The 26,077-nt window shown below is 37.4% G+C and overlaps 1 protein-coding gene across 1 annotated transcript in view; it reads right to left on the bottom strand.

The window, feature by feature from the left end:
• LOC150081939 (filamin-A-like) overlaps nucleotides 1-26,077 on the bottom strand; it is a 385,277-nt gene that overhangs the window by 144,922 nt on the left and 214,278 nt on the right. Inside the window, exons 7-9 of the mRNA XM_090378994.1 lie at nucleotides 22,508-22,660; nucleotides 6,243-6,371; nucleotides 460-726 (exon numbers count right to left, since the gene is read on the bottom strand). Of these exons, the coding sequence (XP_090235120.1) occupies nucleotides 460-726; nucleotides 6,243-6,371; nucleotides 22,508-22,660 (549 nt within the window). The remainder of the gene's footprint in view (nucleotides 1-459; nucleotides 727-6,242; nucleotides 6,372-22,507; nucleotides 22,661-26,077) is intronic.

Raw genomic sequence — 26,077 nt, 5'->3', positions numbered from 1 at the left:
ATATTATGATGGTGAGACAGAGAAAGGCCAAATATAGTAAAAAAGACAGACTCTCCATCTTAAATCTGGAGAGTTGACTGCAATGCATTGGGCTTAGGAGAAGCTAAGCCTTCCCTGGCAGTTCTTGCATGCTAGTTTAAAACTTGGAAACACATTTGGTAATCACAGGTACTTTCGAGAGCGAGAGAGAGAGAGAGAGAGAGAGAGAGAAAATGATGGTGATATGATCTGATTTCACAATTCCAAATGACATGCAGTGTCAGAGCGATATAAAAAAACACAACTTAAACATTTATGATATATTCAAATGGCAGATGTTTGTATCTGCCATTTGAATCTATCATAAATACATACACATTTTAAATAGCACAGGAATAATTGCAAGCCTCAAGAATTTTAAGTGGAAAAGATAATTTTCTGACATAGAAAACATTAATCAATTAATATATCAGCACTTACATGGTTCATTTGCCACACCTCTTTCCAAACCTTGACCACCAGCATGGACTCTGTGTGCACCCCTTTCCAAGAACGGTCCTACAGTATATTGGAAAGGAGACCCAGGTATGTGAATTTCCTTGCATCGAATGCTGACAGTATGTATTCCAACATCTTTTGAAACAAAATGGACAGCATACTGACAATCGTCCATATCAATAATCTCAGCATCATCTGTCTTTCCTGAGGGTGAAGTTACTTTTGCTGACATATCAAAAGCATTTGTGCCTATGGAAGAGAAATTATAAGTGATAATTTTAGATATTTAATAGATAAACTAAAGTGATGACATAATTTGCATCATTATTTCCAAAGATCAGTTTAACTGCATGTGGGATAAAATACTGAGTTCTTACCAAATGTGAAAGTATAACCGGTTACCTTTGCAGATGACTAGCTAACTTTTGTACTGAGCAAAAAAACCTATACAAATTTGAATGAAATTTGTATAGGTTTTTTTTAAATTTATATTATGCATGCATGCCAGTGGAAGTTGGCACCTAAGTGTCCTCACTATCAATGATAGTTATTATTATTTATTATTACTTTATATCCTTTTGTGTTTGGAAACACAAACAGAAAAGGATATAATGACCATTGATATATTAGGTTAGAGGTTGACAAGCGGTAGAAGATATTTAATGACAATGGACTTATATAAATAATAATACAGCTGTTTTCAAGAAAACTAATGCTGAGACTGAAAGGTGAAGGGGGGAGCAATCTTAGACAATCTTAGACAATGGACTTGTCAATAAGTACAAAAACCTTGTACATAAGAAGAAAGGTTGTTCCAAAGAACAGAAGTAGAAGGGATAAACAAAGAAAAAAACTTGGTTTGGTGATTTTGGAGCTGAGCTCAGAATGGATGTTGACTAGCTGATGAAAGTGTTTGAAATAATTTGGAGAAAAGGGTGGAATTACAGGTGCAAATTCAAAAACAGCACTCGTGGAAATATCTATAGAGACGGCAAGCAAGAGAAAATGAAAATCTATGTGAGGGAATGTAGTGAGTTTATGAAAGAGGGATCATTAACTAACCTGAATGATCTCTTTTAGACAGAGCTGAACAGAGATCCTGTGTACACCAATGCAGATGTGCAAATAATATTCAATAACAGAATAAATTCATGATTTGTACAGTTAGCAGCTGTTTATAAGAAAAGTAATCCTATGACTGAAAGGTGAAGGGGGAGAAATATTTGTAACTGCTTATAAGTCAAGATATGTGTTCTAATCCAGAAATCTCAGTGTTACTGAAAATGAGATTTTTTTTTTTTTAATCGAGAAATAAAACTGGACTAGATTTTAAAAGGATTAGAGATAACTAAATTTTCTTCTCCCTACAGCACCACTACTAGGTGGCAATCAACATCTGAGGAATTGGTGGTGGACACTTAAAAAGTTGTTGTTTGCAGGAAGAACAGGGATTGTCACACTAGTAATTGTAATAGAGCATACTAACATCAGCAAAACTATGGAGAAGATTTCCATTCAGAGGCAGAAGGTCATTAATATAAAAGAGGGTAAAAAAGGGGAGAAAGAACAGAATATTAATAAGCAATTACAGAATCAGTTAAGAAGTTACAGAGCTACCTGTGATTACATGTCTGAAAGAAATCAGAGAGAGAGCAAGAACTAGACACCCAATTACAAAAAAGTGGAAGACAGACCATAAGACAGAAATTTGTCTACAAGCATGATCAAAGCCTTAGGAATGTTGCGAACAAATGCTTGAATTTCTTCAAACCTTGACAAGAAATTTGACCAGAGATGTGCAGTCAAGTAAACCAAAGTTTTACCAATGGATCAAAACTGATAGAATCCATATTAGCAAACACTAATCAGATGAAGGTTTCAAGACAGCATAAAAGTATATGGTTTTCTTCATTATTTTGGAAAGAGCTGAGGTAAGTGCAATGACATTTGGAAGGCAGGATTACCCTTTTTAAGAATTGGCTGGATGTGAACAAATTTACATTCAGAAGGAAAAACCCCAATGAAGTAAGACAATTTAAAAAGATAAAATAGTAGTTAATTCTGGAGCATAGGTTCTAAGAACAAGTGGAGAAATACCACAGCAGCAGCACCAGGCAACTTCTTGGGATTAAGGTTGCTAAGGGTTATTGTAATTTGCTTTTGTTGAAAAACTAAAGGAAGTGTTGAGTGGGATGTAGTAGTAGTAGTAGTGGCATGTGATGCAAGAAAGCAAGTGTATGAGCTTATGCAGCATCAGCCAAAAAAAAAAAAAAAAAAAAAAAAAAAATCACACCATTCCCTCCAAATGCCTGTCCAGTTCCTCCTTAAATTTATTCAACCTATCAACTTCCACAACGACAGATGGAAGTTTGTTCCAGCAATTAACCACCCGCTGGCTAAAGGCAAATTTCCGCACATCTATTCTACATCTGTCTTTTCTTAATTTGAATTTATGCCCCCTTAGGTTCGTAATCTGAACAAGTGGAAGGATCCCATCAGAATTCAGCGTGCTGAACCCATTCAAGGCCTTATACACCTCAATCAGATCACCGCGCCGGTGCCTAGTCTCCAGCCACTGCAATTTGCAGAACTTAAGCCTCTCTTGATAAGAGGATCCCTTCATTCCCCTCACCAATCTTGTTGCCCTTCTCTGTACATGCTCAAGTAAATCTACATCCTTCCTAAAATGAGGCCTCCAGACCTGTACGCAGTATTCAAGGCATGGCCTGACCATTGCCTTATACAGAGGGATAATCACCTCCTTTTCCCTGCTAGCAAAATTCCTATATATCATTGACAAAACCCCATGACCTGCCCTGGCAGCCTGTCTGCATTGCTCAAAAAACTTCATATCTGCCTGCACAATTACTCCCAGGTCTTTTTTATTTTCTACCACCTTAAGTGTAGTACCACACAGTTGGTACGTTTCTCTGGGGTTACTTCTACCCATATGCAGTACTTTGCATTTGTCAAGGTTAAACTTCAGTTGCCACTTCTTAGCCCATCTGCCCAAATTATCCAGATCCTGTTGCAGTGGCACACTGCCATTACTGTCATTAACAACCCTGCCAACCTTTGTATCATCTGCAAACTTCGACATTAAGCCTGATATACCTTCATCAATATCATTGATAAATATACAAAACAACAGTGGACCTAACACTGAACCCTGTGGGACCCCACTAATAACATTAGTCCAAGAAGAGCAGCACCCATTGATTACCACCCTCTGTCTTCTCCCACTTAACCATCCTTTTATCCATTGTAGCAACTTACCCTTAATACCATTCTGCTCCAATTTGTACAATAGTCTTTCATGCGCAACAGTGTCAAAAGCTTTCCTGAAATCCAAATATATGATATCAAAATTATTTTTTGCATCCAGTTCCTTTGTAACCACATCATAATATCCTATCAAATTTGTCAGACAAGACTTTCCCTTAACAAACCCATGCTGTGTCTGAATTATTGCTGCAGTCTTGTCTAGATGATCCTGCAATGCATCTTTAACCAGTGACTCCATTATTTTACCAGGAACAGAAGTTAAACTAACTGGTCTGTAATTACTCATGTCACCCTTCGATCCCCCTTTGTGAATTGGGGATACATTTGCACATCTCCAGTCCATGGGAACCTCCCCTGAGTCCAAGGGCGCTCTCATAATTATGGCTAAGCGTTTGCTTAGTTGCTTTGTCATCTTCTTTAATATAACTGGATAGATCCCATCCACCCCAGGTGCTTTTCTTACATTTAACTTCAACAATTTCTCTTCCACTTTGCTCTCAGTTATTACAAAATCATTAAGTATCCTGCTACAATTTGATAACCTTCTGTCATTTTCAAACCTTAATAATTCCTCACGTGTGAATGTAGATGCAAAATACTCATGCAGTTTGTTTGCTACCTGAGCAGGATCATCAACAGTTGACCCATCGATATCAAGTGGACCAATCTGATTCATCCCCTTCCCTCTAGAGTCTACATAAGTAAAGAACTCTTTGCTGTTTTTCTTAGCATCTTTTGCCAAGGATTTCTCGTAATCTGCCTTCGCCTGCCTAACCTCCTTTGTAAATTGGTTACAGATCAACTTGTATCTATCATAGGCTTCTGTGTCACGTGTTAATTTGTATGTATCCCATGAATTTTTCTTCTCTGCCATATGTCTCATTAGTTCATCTGACATCCACTTAGGTCTAAACCTTGAACAATATTTCTTAGTTGGTATGTAAAGCCTAGTAGCTTCCAAGATAAGTTCTTTGAATGCATATGGGAAACAGCAACCCCAGAGCAACATATCAACTCTGTGGTACTACACTGACAGTGGTAGAGAATGAAAAGGACCTGGGGGTAATTGTGCAGGAAGATATTAAGTTCTCTGAGCAGTGCAGACGGGCTGCAAGAGTAGCTCATTGTGTCTTATCAATGATATACAGGAATTTTTATAGCAGGGATAGGGAGGTGATTATTCCCTTGTATAAGGCAATGATCAGGCCGCACCTTGAGTACTGTATACAGGTCTGGAGGCCTCATTTCAAGAAGGATGTAGAGCTGCTGGAACGAGTACAGAGAAGGGCAACAAGGTTAGTGAACGGAACGAAGGGTTGCTCATATGAAGAAAGGCTTAAGTTTTGCAAATTACAGTGTCTGGAGACTAGGCACCGGCGAGGTGATCTGATAGAGGTGTACAAAGCCTTGAATGGTTTGAGCATGCTCAATGCTGATGGGATAGTGCCTCTTGCTCAGAATAATCACCTGAGAGAGCATAAATTCAAATTGAGGAAAGACAGAGGTAGGATAGATGTGCGGAAATTTGCCTTTAGCCAGCGGGTAGTTGGTTGATGGAACCGACTTCCATCCCTTGTTGTGGAAGTTGATGGCCTAAATAAATTTAAGGCTCAGCTGGACAGGTATTTCAAACGAACGGAGGGGTGAAGTGGAAGGGTGTTTTTTTTTTTTGGCTGATGCTGCATAAGCTTGCTTTCTTGCATCATATCCCTCTACTAATGCTAATTAGCATCATTATATATTCATTACCACGTATCCTTATTACAAGCTTAAATAAATTATTTCTTAGTAATTACTGAGAAATAAATATAACACTATTAGTGCTGACAGTCTCCTTTCAAAATGATAGCCGCTCCTTCAGAAAGGTAATGCCATGCTATTTATTGTCTGAAAGAATTAAATGAAGTGAAAATTTTTCTGCAGAATGTGTGAACAACATGATGACTGTTGATTATCAAAGAAGAACATGTAAAAAATACAAATGTAAAATGTAGTAAAGTATTGACAAATACAGTTCAACAGAAAAATTTATTCAGTAGAATTAACTTCATTTTAAGAATTTGAGAGAACTTGAATATTAGCTAGGAATTCAGACAAAAAAAGAAAAAAAGAATGGTTTCCTAATAACAGGTTATATTGCTAGACCATTACTAGAATGCATCCAGGAACTGATCTTGAGCCTTCTGATTTTCACATGTTTGAACCATTTAAAGATGCACTTTGAAGACACAAGTTCATGGATAATGTAAATGCTCAAAATACAGTACTAAAATGCCTACTCTTATTAAGTTCTTCTTTCTTAGAAGTGAAAAGTCATTGAAATGAATGTATACTTTTTCAGGTGATCCCACTGAAAAACAGTGTGTTACCATGTTTCTCAAACCAGCTGTGTGAGAAACATAGGAATATATTATTTTACTTATATGCAAAAAATATGATAAGAAAAAATCATTATAATTTTTTTATTAAACATTGATTACCTGGTAACTTAAAGGTTAGTTTACATTCTGTTCCAACATCAGACACTGGAAGGGCATCCCTTTGCTTCTTTATGATTTCTCTCTGAACATTTGATCCTTTTCCAGTCACTTTTACAGTAATAGGACTACCTAAAGAGTAAAATTAATCTGATATATATATATATATATATATGTAAAGAAATTAATATATATAATATATACATAACATATGAATTTTATAGTATAAACCAGAGCTATGATTCTCAATACGTTCTACGCTGATTTCAATATTTGTAAAAGAATAAGAGTTTACCTCAATATGATACGTAGAACACTTCCATGTGATACTCTCCAGAAATTAAAATGAATAAATCATTAATGCAAAATGATTACAGGAAAAAAATAAATTTAAAACAATTAATTGAACACAATTAAAAATTAATTTAAAAAAAACCATTTTCCTTCCTGAAGCTGAAAATGCTTTTCAACTGTATGTCGTAATCACAGGAATGAAATTACTGAGTATGTGTAAGCATGAACCTTTTAATAGAGATTATTAGTCTTTGCACATGCATGTAAAAAAACCACAAATCGGAGATTAGGTATGGCTGGCGAACGTTAATAGAATTCTCATGTAATTTAATCTCGACAGTTTAATTTCAGAGAAATAAAAAAAATACCTTTTTTTTATTATTTCTGTCCCATACGTTGAACAGTGGCACAAACAACTTAACACATTCTTTAAAGATAAAGAACTTAAGATTGTGGCCAGACCAATATGGAAATTACACGCTATACTGAGCAATTGCTCAGTTCTTTCCTCTTTTGCAACACAAATAAATAACCTGGTATACAACATTTCTTGTGGTGATTGTGACACATCTTAGCAAGGAGCTATGAGGTTTCCTCTGAATTTTCAGGTTAAACAGCATATGTCCTCAGTTTGCACTTCTCGTTCAGCAGCATCAGAATTAACCGTTCATGCTGTTTAATGAAAAATACTTAGTGTCCAATGTAACTAGTATACACATGCTCGAAGACTAATAATCTCTATTTAAGATTCATGCTCACACATGCTTGGTAATTTTCATTCCTGTGATAACAACATACAGTTGAAAAGCGTTGTCGGCTTCGGGAAGCAAAATCGTTTTTTCAAATTTACATTAAAATTTTTAAAATTAATTTTTAATTGTGTTCAATTAATTTTTTAATTGTTTTAAATTTATTTTTTTACTGTAATCATTTTGCGTTAATGTTTTATTCATTTTAATTTCTGGAGAGTATCATATGGAAGTGTTCTATGTATCATATTGAGATAAACTTCTCTTATTCTTTTCCAAATACATAACATATATAAATTACAAGAAATCTTTAGCAAAGGATGCAAAGAAAAAAAGCAAAGACTTCTTTATTTATATAAACTCTAGAAGCAAGGGAATGAATCAGATTGATCTACTTGATATCGATGGTTTGACTGTTGATGATCCTGCTCAGATAGCTGACAAATTGAATGAGTATTTTCATCTACAATCACACATGAGGAATTCTGTTGGGAAGTGGATAACAGAAGCTTATTAAACTCTAATGGGCAGAGGCGGATTTAATGGCGGGCGCAAGCCTTGGGCCCTGACTTCTGAAGGGCCCATGCAAAACCCCAACAAATTAGTTGAACTAATATGTTCAACTATTAGTTCAAAACTTTGTGATTATTATTATGCAATTATTAATTATATTATACATATATTATATTCAAATTTTATTAGAAATAAAACATTAATAGTACATAATATTTTTTATTTATTTAAAAAATGGTTAACATGTATTTTTATTTTCCCTGTCTCTCTCTTTTTTTTAAGGGGCCCAGTATTTTCTTCTGCGCCCGGGGCCTCAACTGACCTTAATCCACCACTGCTAATAGGGAGCTAAATGATTCTGTAATAACTGAGAGCAAAGTGAAGGAGAAATTTTTGAAGTTAAACATAAAAAAGGCAAATGGGGTGGATGGAATCTATCCAGTTATATTAAAGGAGGTGGCAAAGGAAGTAAACAAACCCTTAGACATAATTATGAGAGCATCCTTGGACTCAGGGAAGATTCCCTGGACTGGAGATGTGCAAAGGTATCCCCAATTCACAAAGAAGGATCACTGGTTAAAGATGCATTGCAGGATCATCTAGACAAGACTGCAGTTATAGTTCAGACACAGCATGGGTTTGTTAAGGGGAAATCTTGTCTGACAAATCTGATTGGATATTACGATGTGGTCACAAAGGAACTGGAGGCAAAAAATAATTTTGATATCATATACTTGGATTTTAGGAAAGCTTTTGATACTGTTGCACATGGAAGACTACTTACAAATTGGATCAGTATGGCATTAAGGGCAAGTTGCTACAATGGATAAGAGGATGGTTAAATGGGAGAAGACAGAGAGTGTTAATCAATTGACACTGCTTTTCATGGACAAATGTTATTAGTGGCATACCACAGGGTTCGGTGTTGGGTCCATTGTTGTTTTCTGTATTTATCAATGATATCGATGAAGGTATATCAGGCTTAATGTCCAAGTTTGCAGATGATACAAAGGTTTGCAGGGTTGTTAATGACAATAATGACAGCATGCATCTGCAACAGGATCTAGAAAAGTTGGGCAGACAGACTGAGAAGTGACAACTGAAGTTTAACATTGACAAATGCAAAGTACTGCATATGGGTAGCAGTAACAACAGAGAAAGATACCAACTGTGTAGTACTACAATCAGGGTAGTGGAGAATGAAAAATATCCAGGAGGTAATTGTGCAGTCATATATGAAGTTTTCTAAGCAGTGCAAACAGGCTGCCAGAGCAGCTCATGGGGTCTTGTCAATGATATAGAAATTTTGCTAGCAGGGATAAGGAGGTGATAATCCCTTTGTATACGGCAACGGTCAGCCCACACCTTGAATACTGCATACATGTCTGGATGCCTCATTTTAGGAAGGATGTAGAGTTGCAAGAACAAATACAGAGATGGGCAACAAGATTGGTGAGGGAGAACAAAGGGGTACTCTTACCAAATAAAGGCTTAAGTGCTGCAGATTGCAGCATCTGGAGACTGCTGATCAATCAGCAGTCTCCAGATTCTGGTATACCTCAATCAGACAGCATCTAATTGAAGTATACAAGGCCTTGAATGGTTTGAGCAGGCTAAGTGCTGATGGAATGCCTTCTCTTGCTCAGATTACAAACCTGAGGGGCACAAACTTAAATTAAGGAAAAACAGTTGTAGAATAGATGTGCAGAAATTTACCTTTAGCCAGCAGGTAGTTGACTGCTGGAACAAACTTCCATCTGTTGTTGTGGAAGTTGACAGCTTAAATAAATTCAAGGAAAAACTGAACAAACTTTTGGAGCGAATGGATGGGCGAAATGGAAAGTTTTTTTTTTTGCTGAAGCTTTATAAGCTTGCTTTTTTGCATCATATGCCTCTACTAATGCTAATGCTAAAAAAGCTCTGCAAAGTCTCTGAAACCTAGAATTAATCAATAAGGCTTTCATTATGAAACCTCTCCTCTCGTGTCTGAGCAGAATTGCAAACACGAGAACATTTTGTCCTATCCCACAACCCTCTTTCAACTTTGCCTTATATTTTATAACCATTTCATCAGTTCATTAAGATTTAAATCATCGTATTACTGTGCACCCATATAACCAATACCAGCTAATAAACTGTTTGTAACATTGTCAATTTTTGCACCCAAAAGATATACTCTGGATCTGTGCCATTTGTCTTTCTTACAGAATATGCTGCCTAACTTCCCCTTACAATTGAGATCCAAATCAATACTATCTTCTGCAAAACCAAATCAACTGGTACAGAATACAAAGTATTCTGTACCAGTTGATCCATTTCTCACGCCAGATTCAGGAGTACACTACCCAACATAGCATCCAGCATTAGATACTTGAGTTTCTGGAAACCCCAACTGAATTTTCTGTAGGGCTTAGATGTGCTTACTCAGAGACTCAATCAAGCATGGCAGTATGTCGGATTTTAAACTTAGTTTGTCATGCTCCCAATATCTTGCATAAAGGAATCATCTACCATTGGTTAATCCAAAATCCAAAATTTGATTAAAATGTTGTTTTTGAAATCATCCGTTGAATTTCTGTCACAAGAAATTTCTAAAAGTTGCTCTTTTTCATCAGAAGAAAGATATTCTGATACATAATATGAAGAAAATGGATTTTTGATCCAGTTTTCATTTTCATAATCTTCTGGGAAATACAATTTGAAATTATGTATTAACTGAAAACAATGACTTTTTATATTTGATACTAATTCATGTCTCGATGTTAAATTATTTTCTCAGAGAAAATTTTCTAAAGTTGGTAGGAAACTTAATACCTTTTTATCCATCTTTGATTGATGATTAATGCAAATTTTTTTATTGTTGCATTTACTTTGTCACCAACAGTGAAAAGAGTCACAATTGGTCCTTGTAAAGTTAAATTCAGGTCATTATGTCTTCCAAAAATATCAGCTAAATGCTAATCTAGTCAACCAAAATTCATCAAAGAAAAATAATAAAATATAAAGAATAGCAACTGGTCCTTCAGGCTGTTGCAGACAATCTCTCAGATATGCTAGACAAGCAGTACTTCCTACCCGGGAGTCTAAGACGCTGATGGAACTAATATTCGGATGACACTCAAGTCAAGTGACCCGATTTCGGTGAAGTCAGGATGGTCTGTGACAGCCAAATCTTCTGCTTGCACCTTCACAATGGTGGGACTGTTAGTAATCCTAGATATAACCCCCATGCGCAAGCACACTGTGGATGACTACCCAGGTGTGAACTAACGTAAGCAGGGGTCAAGGTGTGGCACCCACACCACACCACATGGAGCAATGCAGCCCCTCTGTGTTACCATGCAATACTAGGTGGTAGATGACTCTCATCAACTGGTGTAATACCACCACTTTGCTTATTGGAGGCTTGAAGTGGTGGAACCGTGTTTAGTCTCCAGAGCTAAGTTCTGGTCAACCCTACTCCATCTCTTCCATCATGCAGTATGATTGATGTCTTTTGAGGTTATGATGAACACCATGGCGAGATCCAAACCTCTTTACATTTTGAGGGTACAGCTCTAAAATGGTGTTCGCAGACCGGCTGCTAGTTAATACACTGGACCGAACCTATTGGTAACTCTCTAGGAGGCTTTCGGATCAGCTAGTGTATAATCTTGCTGCTTCTACTCTGCCAGATAGTAACTGGAGGGAGTCCAAGTAGTGTGTATGCGGGGGACATTGTCGAGGCCATTTTATGTCAAGGATCTGGGTATATTCTTACCATGTGTACGCCATATCCAAAAATTTTATTTCTTCATACAGCATGCCCCCTCCCCCACTTTTTCTTACTATTGAATACACCATGAATTATCCAATTAATAGAGCAAACATATCTGCGAAAAGATCTAAACCTCCCAAACACTTCCTAGTTCATTTTACAAATATACGTGGTCTCAGTTCTAATCTCAATGGTGTCCATTTCCACTTACAGTCTGCTAAACCCCATGTACTTTTTCTGACAGAATCTCAGTTAGTGGTTGATTCAACCACTGCTCACCTCAGTTGCCCAAATTATTCGCTGTATGATTCCTTTCACCTCAAAGGTGGTACTTGTGCATGCATATGTCTGTTCCGATATTCCCTGTCAGAGACTTAGTAATTTGGAATTTCCTCTTTTCGATCTTCGCTAGCTTAAATTCTTGAATACCCTATAGTGTCAAATTCATCTGTTTTTCTCTACTGTTCTTCCAAATCCACTAATCACGTCGAGCTCTTTGACTTCCTCCCTTTGCAACTTGACTTTCTCCAGTCCAACTTTCCTAACAGTGAGGTAATTTTCCTTGGTGATTTTAATGTTCACAACTACAGCTGGCTTCCGTTTTCTAATCACAGAGACCCAGCTGGTCGAGATGCTGAGACTCTTGCAATTACTAATGACCTTGCGCAGATTATTCATTTACCTACCAGAATACCGGACAATCCTAACCACACAGCCAACATGCTTGATCTTTTTCTCACAAACAACCCTTCTAAGTACACAGTCCAAGTGAGTGGTCCTTTAAGCACCTCAGATCACAACTTGGTGATTGTCTCTTCTCCAATGGAGCCTTTATCTCATAGCTATTCACAACCTCGTGTTGTTTGGTATTACAAGAATGCAAAATGGGATACCCAGTGAGATTTCTTTTCTTCTTTTCCTTGGTCGGATTACTGTTTCAAAACTTTGAATGTTAACATTTGTTCAGATTGTGTCAGTGAAATTATTCTTGTAGGAATGGAATCCTTTATTCCACATTCCACCTTAAAATCTTGTCCTTTATCTAAATCTTGGTTTTTCAATAAATGTGCTAAGGCTGTTCAAGAGAAGAATGTTGTGTATCGTTATTGACTTGTTTCCTATTCTTCAGTTTCATTTTCTGCCTACACCAAAGCTCGCAACAATTGTAAAGCAGTTATTAATCAGTCCAAACTAGATTTTGAACAGGCTAAGAGTAGAAAACTTGCTTCTTGCCCTAATGGTAGCCAAGCATTCTAGTCTCTTGCCAAAGCTATTGGCCACAACTTTTGCCCATCTCTGCTCCCACCTCTGTCAAAACCAAATGGTTCTATTGTCACTTCAGCCAAGGATAGAGCTGACCTACAGTCGGTCCTCGTATAACACGTGTTTGCATTACACGAATTCGATCATACACGATTTATAAATAGGGGAACGTTATCTTATATAGACGGCCTCCGTAGCCGAGTGGGCAGGAGCGGGAGTGCAGTAGCACACGCTCTTTGAGTAGACCGGGGTTCAAGCCCCTGACTGCTGAATACGGCCGATCTGCCAACCCGCACTGGACCAGCGTGGCAGATTATGGTCCATTTCCCTCAGCATGAATTGTTGAGGAGGCTTCCATCCTGCAGTGGGTTGATAATGGCTGCACTTTACTTTTTTTTTTTTTATCTTATATAACACGAACCGAATTCGCTTATACATGATTTGCCTTTGTGTTTACAAGAAATGGCAGTCGAATGCGGAATCACCCCAACTGAACGCAACACGATAGGAACGAAGAAGATTCTGAAAATGTATTTATGTGTTTTATATCAGTGAAGGGGAAACACATTTCACCATAATAACGTAAAAACCAACACAATTCCAGCTATCCATATAATCGCAAATGCAATTAGATGGAGTTTACTACCAGTTTATAACAGATTCCATACCAGCACAAACGCAACTGGAAATTGTTTTTATTGTTTTATGGTAGTAACCCCCAGAAATGTGCTTCAGTAAAATGTGAGGTGTTAATAGTGTATCTCGGCCTTTACGGTGTTGTTTATTCAGTTGCTATACGCGCACAGCTTTGTTTATGTGTATCAAGCATGCCTCTTCGTCTTGTAATTGTGCTTTATTCCCTAAAAACGAGTAAAATACTTAAAAGGTGTGAAAAGGAAGCGTCCTGGCTAAGACACTGCAGATTCAGAGAGAAAAAAAAAAAGAAGCAATATCGATAAACAGAGGCGGACTGGGTCAAAAATTCTTACCCGGGAAAATTTGTAGTGGCCTCATACTACGGTTTATGGCCAAAATCAGACCAGCCCACCGTGGTTTCCCCCGTAAGGCTTATGGCCAGTCCGCTTCTGTCGATAGAGAAAAAATATGAAATTGTGAAACGCTTTGAGCGAAATGAAAGACCATGTGATATTGCATGTGCTACAGACCTAAATGACGCAACGCGGAGAATTACAAAGAATGCAGAGAAAATAAAAACAACTTTCATAGCGGGAACAACTCAAAGTGTAATTAAAATCCATTAGATTAAGACACAAAGAATTGGAAGAGATGTTTGTTTGTTATTTGGTTTTTAGGAGCATTAGCAACTAAGGCCATATTGCTCCGGGGATATGTGGTGGTCATTCCCTGACCTTTCCCCAGCCTCCCTATTTGGTGGTCACGGGCATTGGAAGAGATGGAACGGCTGTCATCTCTTTGGATAGAAAATCAAACAAAAAACAAGTTTGCTTACGATAGAAGCAAAAGCATTAGCAATATTTTATTACGACTTACGTATTATAATTTATACTTACGTATTATAAAATACGTAAGTATTTTATTACGACTATTTTATTTAATATAATAAATTTTTTACGAATAAAATACTATTTTATCCGTAAAAAATACTTTTTAGTATTAAAAAATACTAAAAATACTTTATTATAATATAATATTATTTTTATTACGTATTTTAATCGTTATAAAATATGTAAGTATTTTATAACGATTAAAATTACCCGATTATTTATTGTGTTTGGTAATGTTTTGGTTCCAAATGTGTGTTCAATCTTGGGTGGTCGGCACCTAACGCTACTTTTCCCATAGGGGCTTTTGTTTATATTGCACGATTTTTCATTGCACGAGGGTTTCTAGGAACGCAACTATCGTGCTATACGAGGAGAGACTGTACCTGCTAGCATCCCATTTTTCTACCAACTCATATATAAGTGATCTTGGTAAAACACCTCCTACCATTCCCAGCACACCCCATTCAATGCCTCCTGTGGTCTTCCATCAAAAGGATGTCAGAAGGAGTTTGACGAATCTTGATGCTAAGAAAGCCCCAGGTCCTGATGGTATTTTTCCACTTGTTCTCAAAACCTGTGCCCCTGAACTTACTCCTGCTCTTTGGCGCCTTTTTTCACTTTCTTGTTCCAAAGGTGTTTTTCCTTCAGCTTTGAAATTTGCTCATATCCAGCTCATACCCGTCATATTAAAAAGGGTGACAAATCCCTTCCATCCAATTATTGTCCCATTGCAATTATGATGGTAGATGGCTCTCTGCCTTCTAACTTCTCCACTAATGCTGGTGTCCCCTCAAGGTTCTCAAGAGAGAACTGATCTCCCTCACTCTTTTCCTTTTGTATATTAATGACCTTCTTCCATTGACTGGAAATCCTATCCATAGTTTTGCTGATGATAGCAAATTGCATTCCACTTTCCAGTTTGAGAAACCTTGCCCTGCTCAATCAGCTTCATCTTCTTGAATATCCGCTACCAATACATTAAATGCTGATGTCCAGGTAATTTTCCAGTAGGGCAAAGACAACTTAATTGATTTCAATCCTTCTAAAACTTGGTCCTGTCTTATATCTCGCAAAAAAGGATTCTTCTGTTCCTACGTTTATCTTTTGTGACACTCTGATTTCTAGGCAAGATGATCTATCTCTTTCGGGGATTACCCTGACTTCTAATCTCTCTTGGCATAAGCACATTACAAATATTGCTTCCTCTGCATCTAAAAAACTTGGTTTTCTCTTTCGCTCTCAGTGTTACTTTTCTTCCAAACAGCTGTTCACTCTGTACAAATTGCAAATCCGCCCTACCATGATATATTGTTCCCACATCTGGGGCGGTGCTCCCAAAACCTCTCTCAAGCTTCTAGATTCCATTCAGAAGATGGCAGTTAGGTTAATTTATGACTCATCTCTTTTTTATTATTATAATTATTATTATTATTAATAGCTATATGGTTCAAGGAAGCCTGAGGCTTATGCTGCACCAGCCAAAAAAAAATTTCAGAATTACCCTGAGAGAGAGAGAGAGAGAGAGAGAGAGAGAGAGAGAGAGAGAGAGAGGGAGAGAGAATGAGAGGGAGAGAGAACACGAGTCGGAAGTAGAAGGGAATCACCAAGAAAATGAAGAATGATGATATCCAGATAAGGTTGTTGTTGTTTGGTTTTTAAGGCGCATTTGCAACTAAGGCCATATTGCTCCGGGGATATGCGGTGGTCATTCCCTGACCTTTCCGCATCCTTCGTATTTGGTGTTCACGAGCTTGAACCCCGGTATCCAGCTAAGGACCCTGGGTGTGCCAAGCCCATACAGAGTCTCTCCACTCTGTGTGTCACAGATGTACTGTTTTGCTGCATGCCTTTTCTACGGATACTTCCATGGTCACTGTTTTGAATTGGCTTCTATAATTTCCACTCTCTCTTTCAAAACAGTCCGAACACGTGGTGCCACCAGCCGACATCCATTTACCATCCATCTTCAATCTCACAGAACCAACTTTTCATCTTCCTCATTTATTCATTCAACTGCTGTTTTCTGGAACAACCTTCCTTCATATCTTTTTCCAGAAAATAACAGTCTACAGAAATTCAAGTCTAATGTCAACAAATATCTTCTTTTGTCTTCTCAACCTCCAACCCATGCACAGTACTAAGTACCATAGGTCCTAATATCTCTCGTGTTTGGGGTTTTCATAAAAAAAAATTACACTATGCAGAATAAAAGAGATAAAAACAACCATAGCTTTCAGAGGCAGCTGCCTCCTTTATCAACAGTAAGACTTAACTTGTCATGGTACATCCTTAAATACCTGCAGGATCACGGCTCACAGCATGTGCTATCTTAAGAGTATGAGCAGTATTCTCCACACTAGTAGTTGTTGGTGACTCTATTGTCAGGGAAACGGGAAACATGCTTTGTAAAAAGGATAGGTGGAACAGGACCAGGGTATGTCTGCGAGGGGCAAAGGTTAATGACGTTGTGGAGCGGATATCATCTTTTAAGGGCACAAAAGGTGATATAGTTGTACACGTTGGCACTAATGATATTAGGAGTAGGAGACCGGCAGAATTACTTAACAAGTACAGGTCACTGTTGAACAAAAGCCGAGAATTAGGGTTGAATTTGAAAGTGTCTGCAATTCTGCCCAGACATGATAGAAGGGAGTATATGATGAGAGCCTTGTCGATCAATTGGGCCCTGGAAAGAATGTGCAAGGCTCAAGGGGTAGAATTTTTTTCAGCCTGGACTGTACTTGTTAACAGGAGAGCCTGCTTCTATAGGGATGGGATACACTTAAATAGAAAGGGTGCAAGAATATTTGCTGATGCCATCGAGGCAGTGTTAGGTGGGTCGGAAAACTGATAGCTTGGGGGGATACAAGGACTAATAGTTTAACAGTAGCCGTAGGCAGAGGTGAAGGTGATTCTTGCACAAGTTCTATTAGAATAAAGCGACCTGGAGCGTGGGGTGTTGGGGGTTTCAGGGATGGATGGCAGTCATCCTGAAATAGGTGGGTATATGTGATGTGTTAGGGTAACTAAGAATAGGAGTAGGAGCATGTATGCTTGCATGTATACCAATGCTAGAAGTATAGTAAATAAATTTGATGAATTTGAAGTGTTGGTCAAGACATCAAAGGCGGATATTGTTGGGATAGCAGAGACGTGGTGTCACACAGATATAAGGAATGCTGAACTGGAATTTGGGGAGTACAACGTGTACAGAAAGGATAGAAAGGGAGGTGGTATTATGCTGTTAATAAAGAAAAACATAAAATCAAAAGAAGTGCATCCAGTTGATATAGATGAACAGTGCACTGTTGAGTCAGTTTGGTGTGACATAAGCACTGCGAAAGCAAAAATAAGAGTAGGAGTGTGTTATAGGAATAATGACTGGAATGAGTACAATGAACAATTGTACAGAGAAATAGAGTGGGCTAGTAAATCGGAATGTCTTATAATGGGGGATTTTAACTTCCCAGATATTGACTGGAACTTGTGGGTTGGTCACTCACACACTAGTCAGACTTTTGTGGATTTATTGGATGATTGTTTTCTGCAGCAGCATGTTCGAGAGGCAACCAGAGAAAGTAATACTCTTGATCTGGTTATCAGCAGTGATCATTCGTGTATTAAGAATTTGCAGATAAAGGAACCACTAGGTGGCAGTGATCACAATGTACTGATGTGGGATTTACTTAAAGATTTAATTACCATCAGGGGTAAAAGAAAGAGTTTTTGCTCCGTAAAGGTGAGTACAGTGCTCTCCGACAGTTTTTAAATTCTGTACAGTGGGATCAACTGATGATGTTACCAACAGTAAATTCAAAGTGGGAAGTGTTCAGGGAATTAATCATGGAAGCTACTAAAAGTTTCATACCTATTAAGAAATATTGTTCAAGGTTTAGGCCTAAATGGTTATCTAATGAACTAATGAGACTCGTAATAGGGAAGAAAAATGTATGGGATGCATATAAATTATCAAGCGACTCAGAAGCCTATGGCAGATATAAGCTAGTTTGTAATCAGGTCACAACGGAGGTCAGGCAGGCGAAGGCAGATTACGAGAAATACTTGGCAAAAGATGCTAAGAAAAACAGCAAGGATTTCTTTACTTATATAAACTCTATAAGGAAGGGGATGAATCTGATTGGTCCACTTGACATCGATGGTTCGACTGTTGATGATCCTGCACAGATAGCAAACAAACTGAATGAATATTTTGCATCTACATTCACACATGAGGAATTATTAAGGTTTGAAAATGGCAGGATACTTAATGGATACTTAATGATTTTGGAATAACTGAAAGCAAAGTGGAGGAGAAATTGTTGAAGTTAAACATAAGAAAAGCACCTGGGGTGGATGGGATCTATCCAGTTATATTAAAGGAGGCGGCAAAGCAACTAAGCAAACCCTTAGCCATAATTATGAGAGCGTCCTTGGACTCAGTGGAGGTTCCCACAGACTGGAGATGTGCAAATGTATCCCCAATTCACAAAGGGGTATCGAAGGGTGACACGAGTAATTACAGACCAGTTAGTTTAACTTCTGTTCCGGGTAAAATAATGGAGTCACTGGTTAAAGATGCATTGCAGGATCATCTAGACAAGACTGCAGCAATAATTCAGACACAGCATGGGTTTGTTAAGGGAAAGTCTAGTCTGACAAATTTGATAGGATATTATGATGTGGTTACAAAGGAACTGGATGCAAAAAAATAATTTTGATATCATATATTTGGATTTCAGGAAAGCTTTTGACACTGTTGCGCTTTGGAAGACTGTTGTACAAATTGGAGCAGAATGGTATTAAGGGTAAGTTGCTACAATGGATAAAACAAAGGTTAAGTGGGAGAAGACAGAGGGTGGTAATCAATGGGTGCTGCTCTTCGTGGACTAATGTTATTAGTGGAGTCCCACAGGGTTCGGTGTTAGGTCCACTGTTGTTTTGTATATATTTATCAATGATATTGATGAAGGTATATCAGGCTTAATGTCGAAGTTTGCAGATTTTACAAAGGTTGGCAGGGTTGTTAATGACAGTAATGGCAGTGTGCTACTGCAACAGGATCTAGATAATTTGGGCAGATGGGCTAAGAAGTGGCAACTGAAGTTTAACCTTGACAAATGCAAAGTACTGCATATGGGTAGAAGTAACCCCAGAGAAACGTACCAACTGTGTGGTACTACACTTAAGGTGGTAGAAAATGAAAAAGACCTGGGAGGAATTGTGCAGTCAGATATGAAGTTTTCTGAGCAATGCAGACAGGCTGCCAAGGCAGGTCATGGGGTTTTGTCAATGATATAGGAATTTTGCTAGCAGGGAAAAGGAGGTGATTATCCCTCTGTATAAGGCAATAGTCAGGCCACGCCTTGAGTACTGCGTACAGGTCTGGAGGCCTCATTTTAGGAAGGATGTAGATTTACTTGAGCATGTACAGAGAAGGGAAACAAGATTGGTGAGGAGAATGAAGGGATCCTCTTACCAAGAGAGGCTTAAGTTCTGCAAATTGCAGTGGCTGGAGACTAGGCACCTGCGCAGTGATCTGATTGAGGTATATAAGGCCTTGAATGGGTTGAGCACGCTGAATAATGATGGGATCCTTCCACTTGTTCAGATTACGAACCTAAGGGGGCATAAATTCAAATTAAGAAAATACAGATGTAGAATAGATGTGCGGAAATTTGCCTTTAGCCAGCGGGTGGTTAATTGCTGGAACAAACTTCCATCTGTCGTTGTGGAAGTTGATAGGTTGAATAAATTTAAGGAGGAACTGGACAGGCATTTGGAGGTAATGGTGTGATTTTTTTTTGGCTGATGCTGCATAAGCTCATACACTTGCTTTCTTGCATCACATGCCACTACTACTAATACTACGTGCACAGAGACCAGAAATGGCTTGGGAGCGTGCCAGGTGGTACCGTTCATCCCATCCACGAATTACAGTTTCGGTTTCAAAGAAGGGATAAATGCGGATTCCCCTGTCTCTATTAATGGTGTTATGCTTAGAAGAGCAAATCTGCAAAACCTCTAGCCATTTGTGGTTCTAATATCTGTGTGAGCAATCAACTATGACGGCATCGGCAGGTGACATTTCACCTGGTGATGCCGTCATAGTCAATCATTCACACAGATATTGGAACTGCAAATGGCTCAAGAGTTTGCGGATTTGCTCTTCTGAGCATAACACCATTAATAGAGACAGAGGAATTCATATTCATCCCTTCTTTGAAACTGTAATTCTTGGACGGGATAAATGGTTTCAAAGAGGGGATGAATACGGATTCCCCTGGCATGCTCCAGAGCCATTTCCAGTTTCCATGCACATGTGAAGGATACTGCCTATACTCCTACAATAACACGTGCTGCGAGCCATTATCCTGCAAGCATTTAAGGATGTACTATGACAAGTTAAGTCTTACTGTTGATAAAGAAGACGGTTGCCTCTGAAAGCTATGGTTGTTTTTATTATGTATAGTGTAATTGCTATTCTTTATATTTTATTTTTATATTTTATCATTTTACTGCTTTTATTTTACAATTAGTGTATTTTATTTTATCATTTTAATTTGATCTGGTCTAATATTATTTCTATTTTAGTAAATTAATAAAGTTTCAGTTATACGGCTGGTGTATTACACTGCAGTTATTATGAATCAGAACTTTACAAATTGCAGAGGCCTATTTAAAGAAAAAAAATATTGTGTTCCATCATAAAATTGTCCAATTTTTCAAATATTTCATTTGCAGTTGTTTTACTAAACCTCAATGTTGCACAACAACTTACTAAAGCAACAGTACATACTGACAGCAATGCTGTTGTGTAAGAGACTTTTCCAGGAAGGAATAGAAAACAACGCAAGATAAGACTTGGTTGCGATTTTAAGCTTTCCGAGAAATATATAGCTTTCCATTCAGAGGTTGAACAAACAAAATATTTGAAAATCAACACGACTTGTGAACTCCTATCAGATTGAAAAAAGATAGGTAAATCATGTAATTATTCACCTTTAGAGGGGGAAATTTTTAATGTTTTATTTTTCGTAATTTCATAAATTTAAAAAATTCAACTATCTATTATTCACGTACCACCAAATCTTTTTCCATGTACCACCAGTTGAGAAACGCTGGCTTATGGCATTTGGTTTTATCAAGGGTGATAAGAAGAAGGAGGAAAGGTGAGTAAACTGCCTCATGCCCATGTGGGTGCCCCAGATTGCAGTCTATGCCCTTATCAGGAAAGGCAGGCCAATCTGATAATGCTGTTTTCAAAGCATGTGCTGGTTCCTGATGCTTCCAATTCTTATTAAAATTATATGGAGTTAAGAGGACCGACCGTCATGTCCTCTCATGATGAGTTGCCTTGGTACCAAAACTGGCAGATTAACCTTTCTGCAATGTCATGCAAAGGTTCATTTGCCATTTAGCCATTCTTATGTTTTAAATAAATGGCAGATACTGGCAATGTCACTGTTTGAAAATAGTACAATACCAGGAAGTGGTAAAACTATAAATTCTAGACTCGCCATCAAATTCCAAAACAGCCTCAATGCGATCTTCAATAGCCATACCAAATCAACCATCAGAGCCCCCATGGTGGCAGTATAATAGTTTGATCGGTGATAACATAGCGAGTTGTTGTAAAGGCAAAATTTGTTCTGCTGCAGGCATTAAAACCAATGCATTAATTTATTAATGCATTGGTTTTAATTGGTTTACCACATAATTTAATAATTTAATATATTTTATTATTGATTTAATTAATATTATAATTAATTAAAATTATTAATTATTGCGATGAAATAATTATAATTTAATTTTAATTGTTAATAAATTCATAATTTGATTTATTTTAATTCTTCTTCTTATTACTATTTAATTCTTTCTCCAGATCTTCCATATTCTTTATGCTGAAGCAATTTTGTTCCCGGATGTCAAAAGAGTATATTTTTTTTGTACAGCAAAAATGATATCCTTTCCCCATACTGTTTATTTCATTTAGCAATTAGTATTTAGTATTAGTATTTCATTTAGTGATTAGATAGCTATTTAGCTCCTCTATTTATAATGAAGAGAGTGCGATCTTAATATTTTATTTAATTTCTGTGAGTGTGAACCTATTTATAGTCAGTAAGGGCTGGTTTCAATCATTCTAGAAAACTATTTTTTACTTACCGGGAACGTGGTGATCAGCAAATTTTATGTTAATTACATAATATCCAGGCTCCGTTGGCTTATAAATAAATGATATCGTTCCATCTTCATTGGTCTTGTGCTTGATTTCAGCCTTACTGCGACCTTCAATTGAGAAATTGATGGCGCCAAAACCTAAATATTTTGAAATAGAAGTCATTAGTTTGTCACAGTGACATTTATAACTTAAACTTTTAAATATTTTTTATAAATATTTTAAAATTTTTAAAAGTAATACTTAACAAAGAATTACTTCATCATTTATACTGATAATTCACTTAAACCACCTAATCCAATATTTCCATTTATCTATTGTCAGATTTTATTATTTTATTATTAGTACGTACTTGTATTAACAGTAGCATATGATGCAAGAACCCATTCCAGCTTACACAGCATCAGCCAAAAGACAATTCACCTATCCATCCCTCTCTCTCTAGTTCTTCCTTAAATTGATTCAACTTAATAACATCCACAAATGAGCACTCGTTGGCTGAAAGCATCCTTCCATTCATCTATTCTGCAACCATCCTTCCTCAATTTGAATTTATACACCCTCATGTGCATAGTCTGAGCAAGTAGAAGAATATCATCAGACCCGAGTTTGCTCAAGCCATTCAAAGCCTTAAATACATCAATCAAATCACCTCACCTCACAGGTGCCTAACCTCCAAATGCTGCAGGACTGAAGCCTTTTTTGGTAAGAGTATCCCTTTGTTCTCTCACCAATCTTGTTGCCCTTCTCTGAACCCATTCCAGCAACTCTATATCTTTCCTAAAATTTGGCCTCCAGACCTGTAGGCAGAATGTACAATGTGGCCTGGCCACTGCCTTATGCAATGGGTAATCACCTCCTTATCCCCTCTAGCAAAATTCCTGTATATTATTGACAAAAACTCCATGAGCTGTCCTGGCAATCTGTCAGCACTGCTCAGAGAACTTTATATCAGACTGTAGAATTACCCCAAGTCCTTTTCATTTTCCACTACCCTGAGTGTGGTACCACGCAGTTAGCATTAGCATTAGTAGAGGCACATGATGCAAGAAAGCAAGCTTACATAGCATCAGCAAAAAAAACAAAAAAACTTTCCATTATCTCCAAGTGTTTGTCTAGTTCTGCCTTGAATTTATTTACGCTGTCAACTTCTACGACAGATGGAAGTTTGTTCCAGCAATTAAATACCCGCTAGCTAAAGACAAATTTCTGCACACCAATTCTACAACTGTCTTTCCTCAATTTGAATTTATGTCCCCTCAGGCGACTAATCTTGGCAAGAGGGAGAATCTCATCAGCATTGAGCTTATTCAAACCATTCAAAGCATTATACACCTCAATCAGATCACTTTGCAGGTGCCTAGTCTCCACACACTGCAATTTTATTTCTTTCCTCACTAAGAGAATTTGAACCCAGGCATTTTCTACCCAGGTGCAGAGGACATAGTGGTTATATCCACTGCACTACCTGTGAAAGCTATAATCAGCATCTGCATCTATATCACTTTGATTTTTCCAGTTTAAGAAAGATTAAAGCATTTTGTAGAATGGCTGCATTAGCAGGAGATTTAACATGCTTCCTTTTAAAACTGTCATATTAGGGCCACCCAATAACTTACTTATAAACCCACATATATTAAGTTCATAAATTGTGTGTGTTCACTAGTTGATTTTCCTATTTTGCTGGATAAAAAAAACCCAAGTTTCCAAGGAGGAAACTTGGGTTTAAAATTGACAGGATTAACCTAGGCCTCTTCCACCCAGTGTGGGAGAGCAATGATTATAACCATTGTGCTATCTGCACAGACTGATTTAACAGCACTATAGTTTTATATCAGTTATCAAAAATTAAGGTATGAAAATGCATTGTGTCTTGCATAGGGTGGCTCAAGAACATTAGTTCAACTCCCATTATACACTGTGATAACACCGAATGCTGTAAAGTGATCATATATGAGTATAGTGCTATGTTTGTGCAGTGTGTGTTGTTTAGTTGTTTCTGGCTACTGTGCTGTCAGGGAGCAGTGATAACTGGGAAGGCTGCTTCCCAGTACCTATTTGTGGAGGCAGACCACAACTATGTATTTATATGATTACAAATATGACAGATGAGACAGAATCCCACATTCACTAGAGGCAACATAAGACCAGTGGATGCCAGCACAATCCCATACCACCAAGAGCCCAAGTGGGTGGCACCACCAAAAAAAAAAAGAGAGGGAAAAAAAGTAGTAGAGAGAAACAAAGAGAGTGGGAGATGTGAGAAATGAGGAACAGTAAAACTAGAAATATAATAAACATAATATTTATTAAATGAAACATAATAATGCATAATGCTTATAAATCTCTGTCAGATTATTAAATCAAGACAACACCATCAAAAGCAGTTCAAATAGTCAATGAATGTTTGGTCAATACATGACATAAAGTTTAGTACAACTGGCAAAAATACAAAGTCCTGACAAATGCACAGAGTTATGTTGCAGTTGAACTCCTAAAGTCCAGTGGATAAGTCCAACTGCAAGTCGAGTAAAGCCCAATCAGGTAATGATAGTCAATTATGTCTATATACCAATAAAGCAAAATAATATTATCCAATGTACCAAATATATCAATATACAAAAAGAAGCAATTGACATTTATACATCAATGGGTAATTTGCCATTGATAGTACTATGTTCTAAATTTAATACAGTTTAATACATTGATAGTAATATGTTCTAAATTTTATACGTAGCAGAAACAAGGATAACCCAGAGGCTCACATTTGGTAAGTATGGACTTGACACATCCAGGGTCCTGAGCTTGATATCATCATTCTTCTCTTTCTTGGTGATTCCCCCCCCCCCAATCTCTGTCTCTCAGGGTAACTCAAGAAATTTTTTTGGCTGGTGCAGCATAAGCCTCAGGCTTCCTTGCACCATATGGCTAATAATAATAATAATAACAATAAGTGATTACATTAAATAACTATATCAAGTTGAGTCTCTAGAAACACTTGCATCCTTGTTGCGTAGCAAGGAAGGAACATTTAGAAGAATAGATTTTCTTCTAAGGAAAGCTGCATGAGCAAAACAGTGCAACTGTTGGGAGAATTTTTATACAATAAAAAAGTAGTCATAGCCTGGCATCAGGATGCCAGTAAAAGAAATATAGGTAGGTCCTGATTTATGCCGGGGTTACATTCCACCTCCTCAGAGTCATTAGCTGATGACTAAATTGAGGCATAAATTGAGGAAGAATTATAATGGTTTTAAATGAGAAAGGTGCCTTCACTACGAAAACTGAACCATAAGAGCTAATATAAGTCTTTTTTACATTAAATATATGTGGTTATTTTATAATTATGAGATATAAATAATATTTATAGATAAAATATAAGTAATAAAATAAAAATTTAACTTAGTACTTCATTCCTGTAGAGCCATCTTTGGGGTATGTAGTAACGCCACTGTCTGCCCCACTTATTGATGTTCTTTGACAGTGCCATAATGGAGAGTTGACCATTATGGCACTGTCAAAGGGCCTGATGGAGAGTTGACCGGTTCTGCAGGTTC

Source organism: Mastigoproctus giganteus, chromosome 8, assembly GCF_048544385.1.
Source record: "Mastigoproctus giganteus isolate SK-2022 chromosome 8, ASM4854438v1, whole genome shotgun sequence".
Lineage (NCBI taxonomy): Eukaryota > Metazoa > Arthropoda > Arachnida > Uropygi > Thelyphonidae > Mastigoproctus > Mastigoproctus giganteus.
Note: the sequence above shows the minus strand (reverse complement) of the source record. Positions and strands in the feature narration are given on the sequence as shown.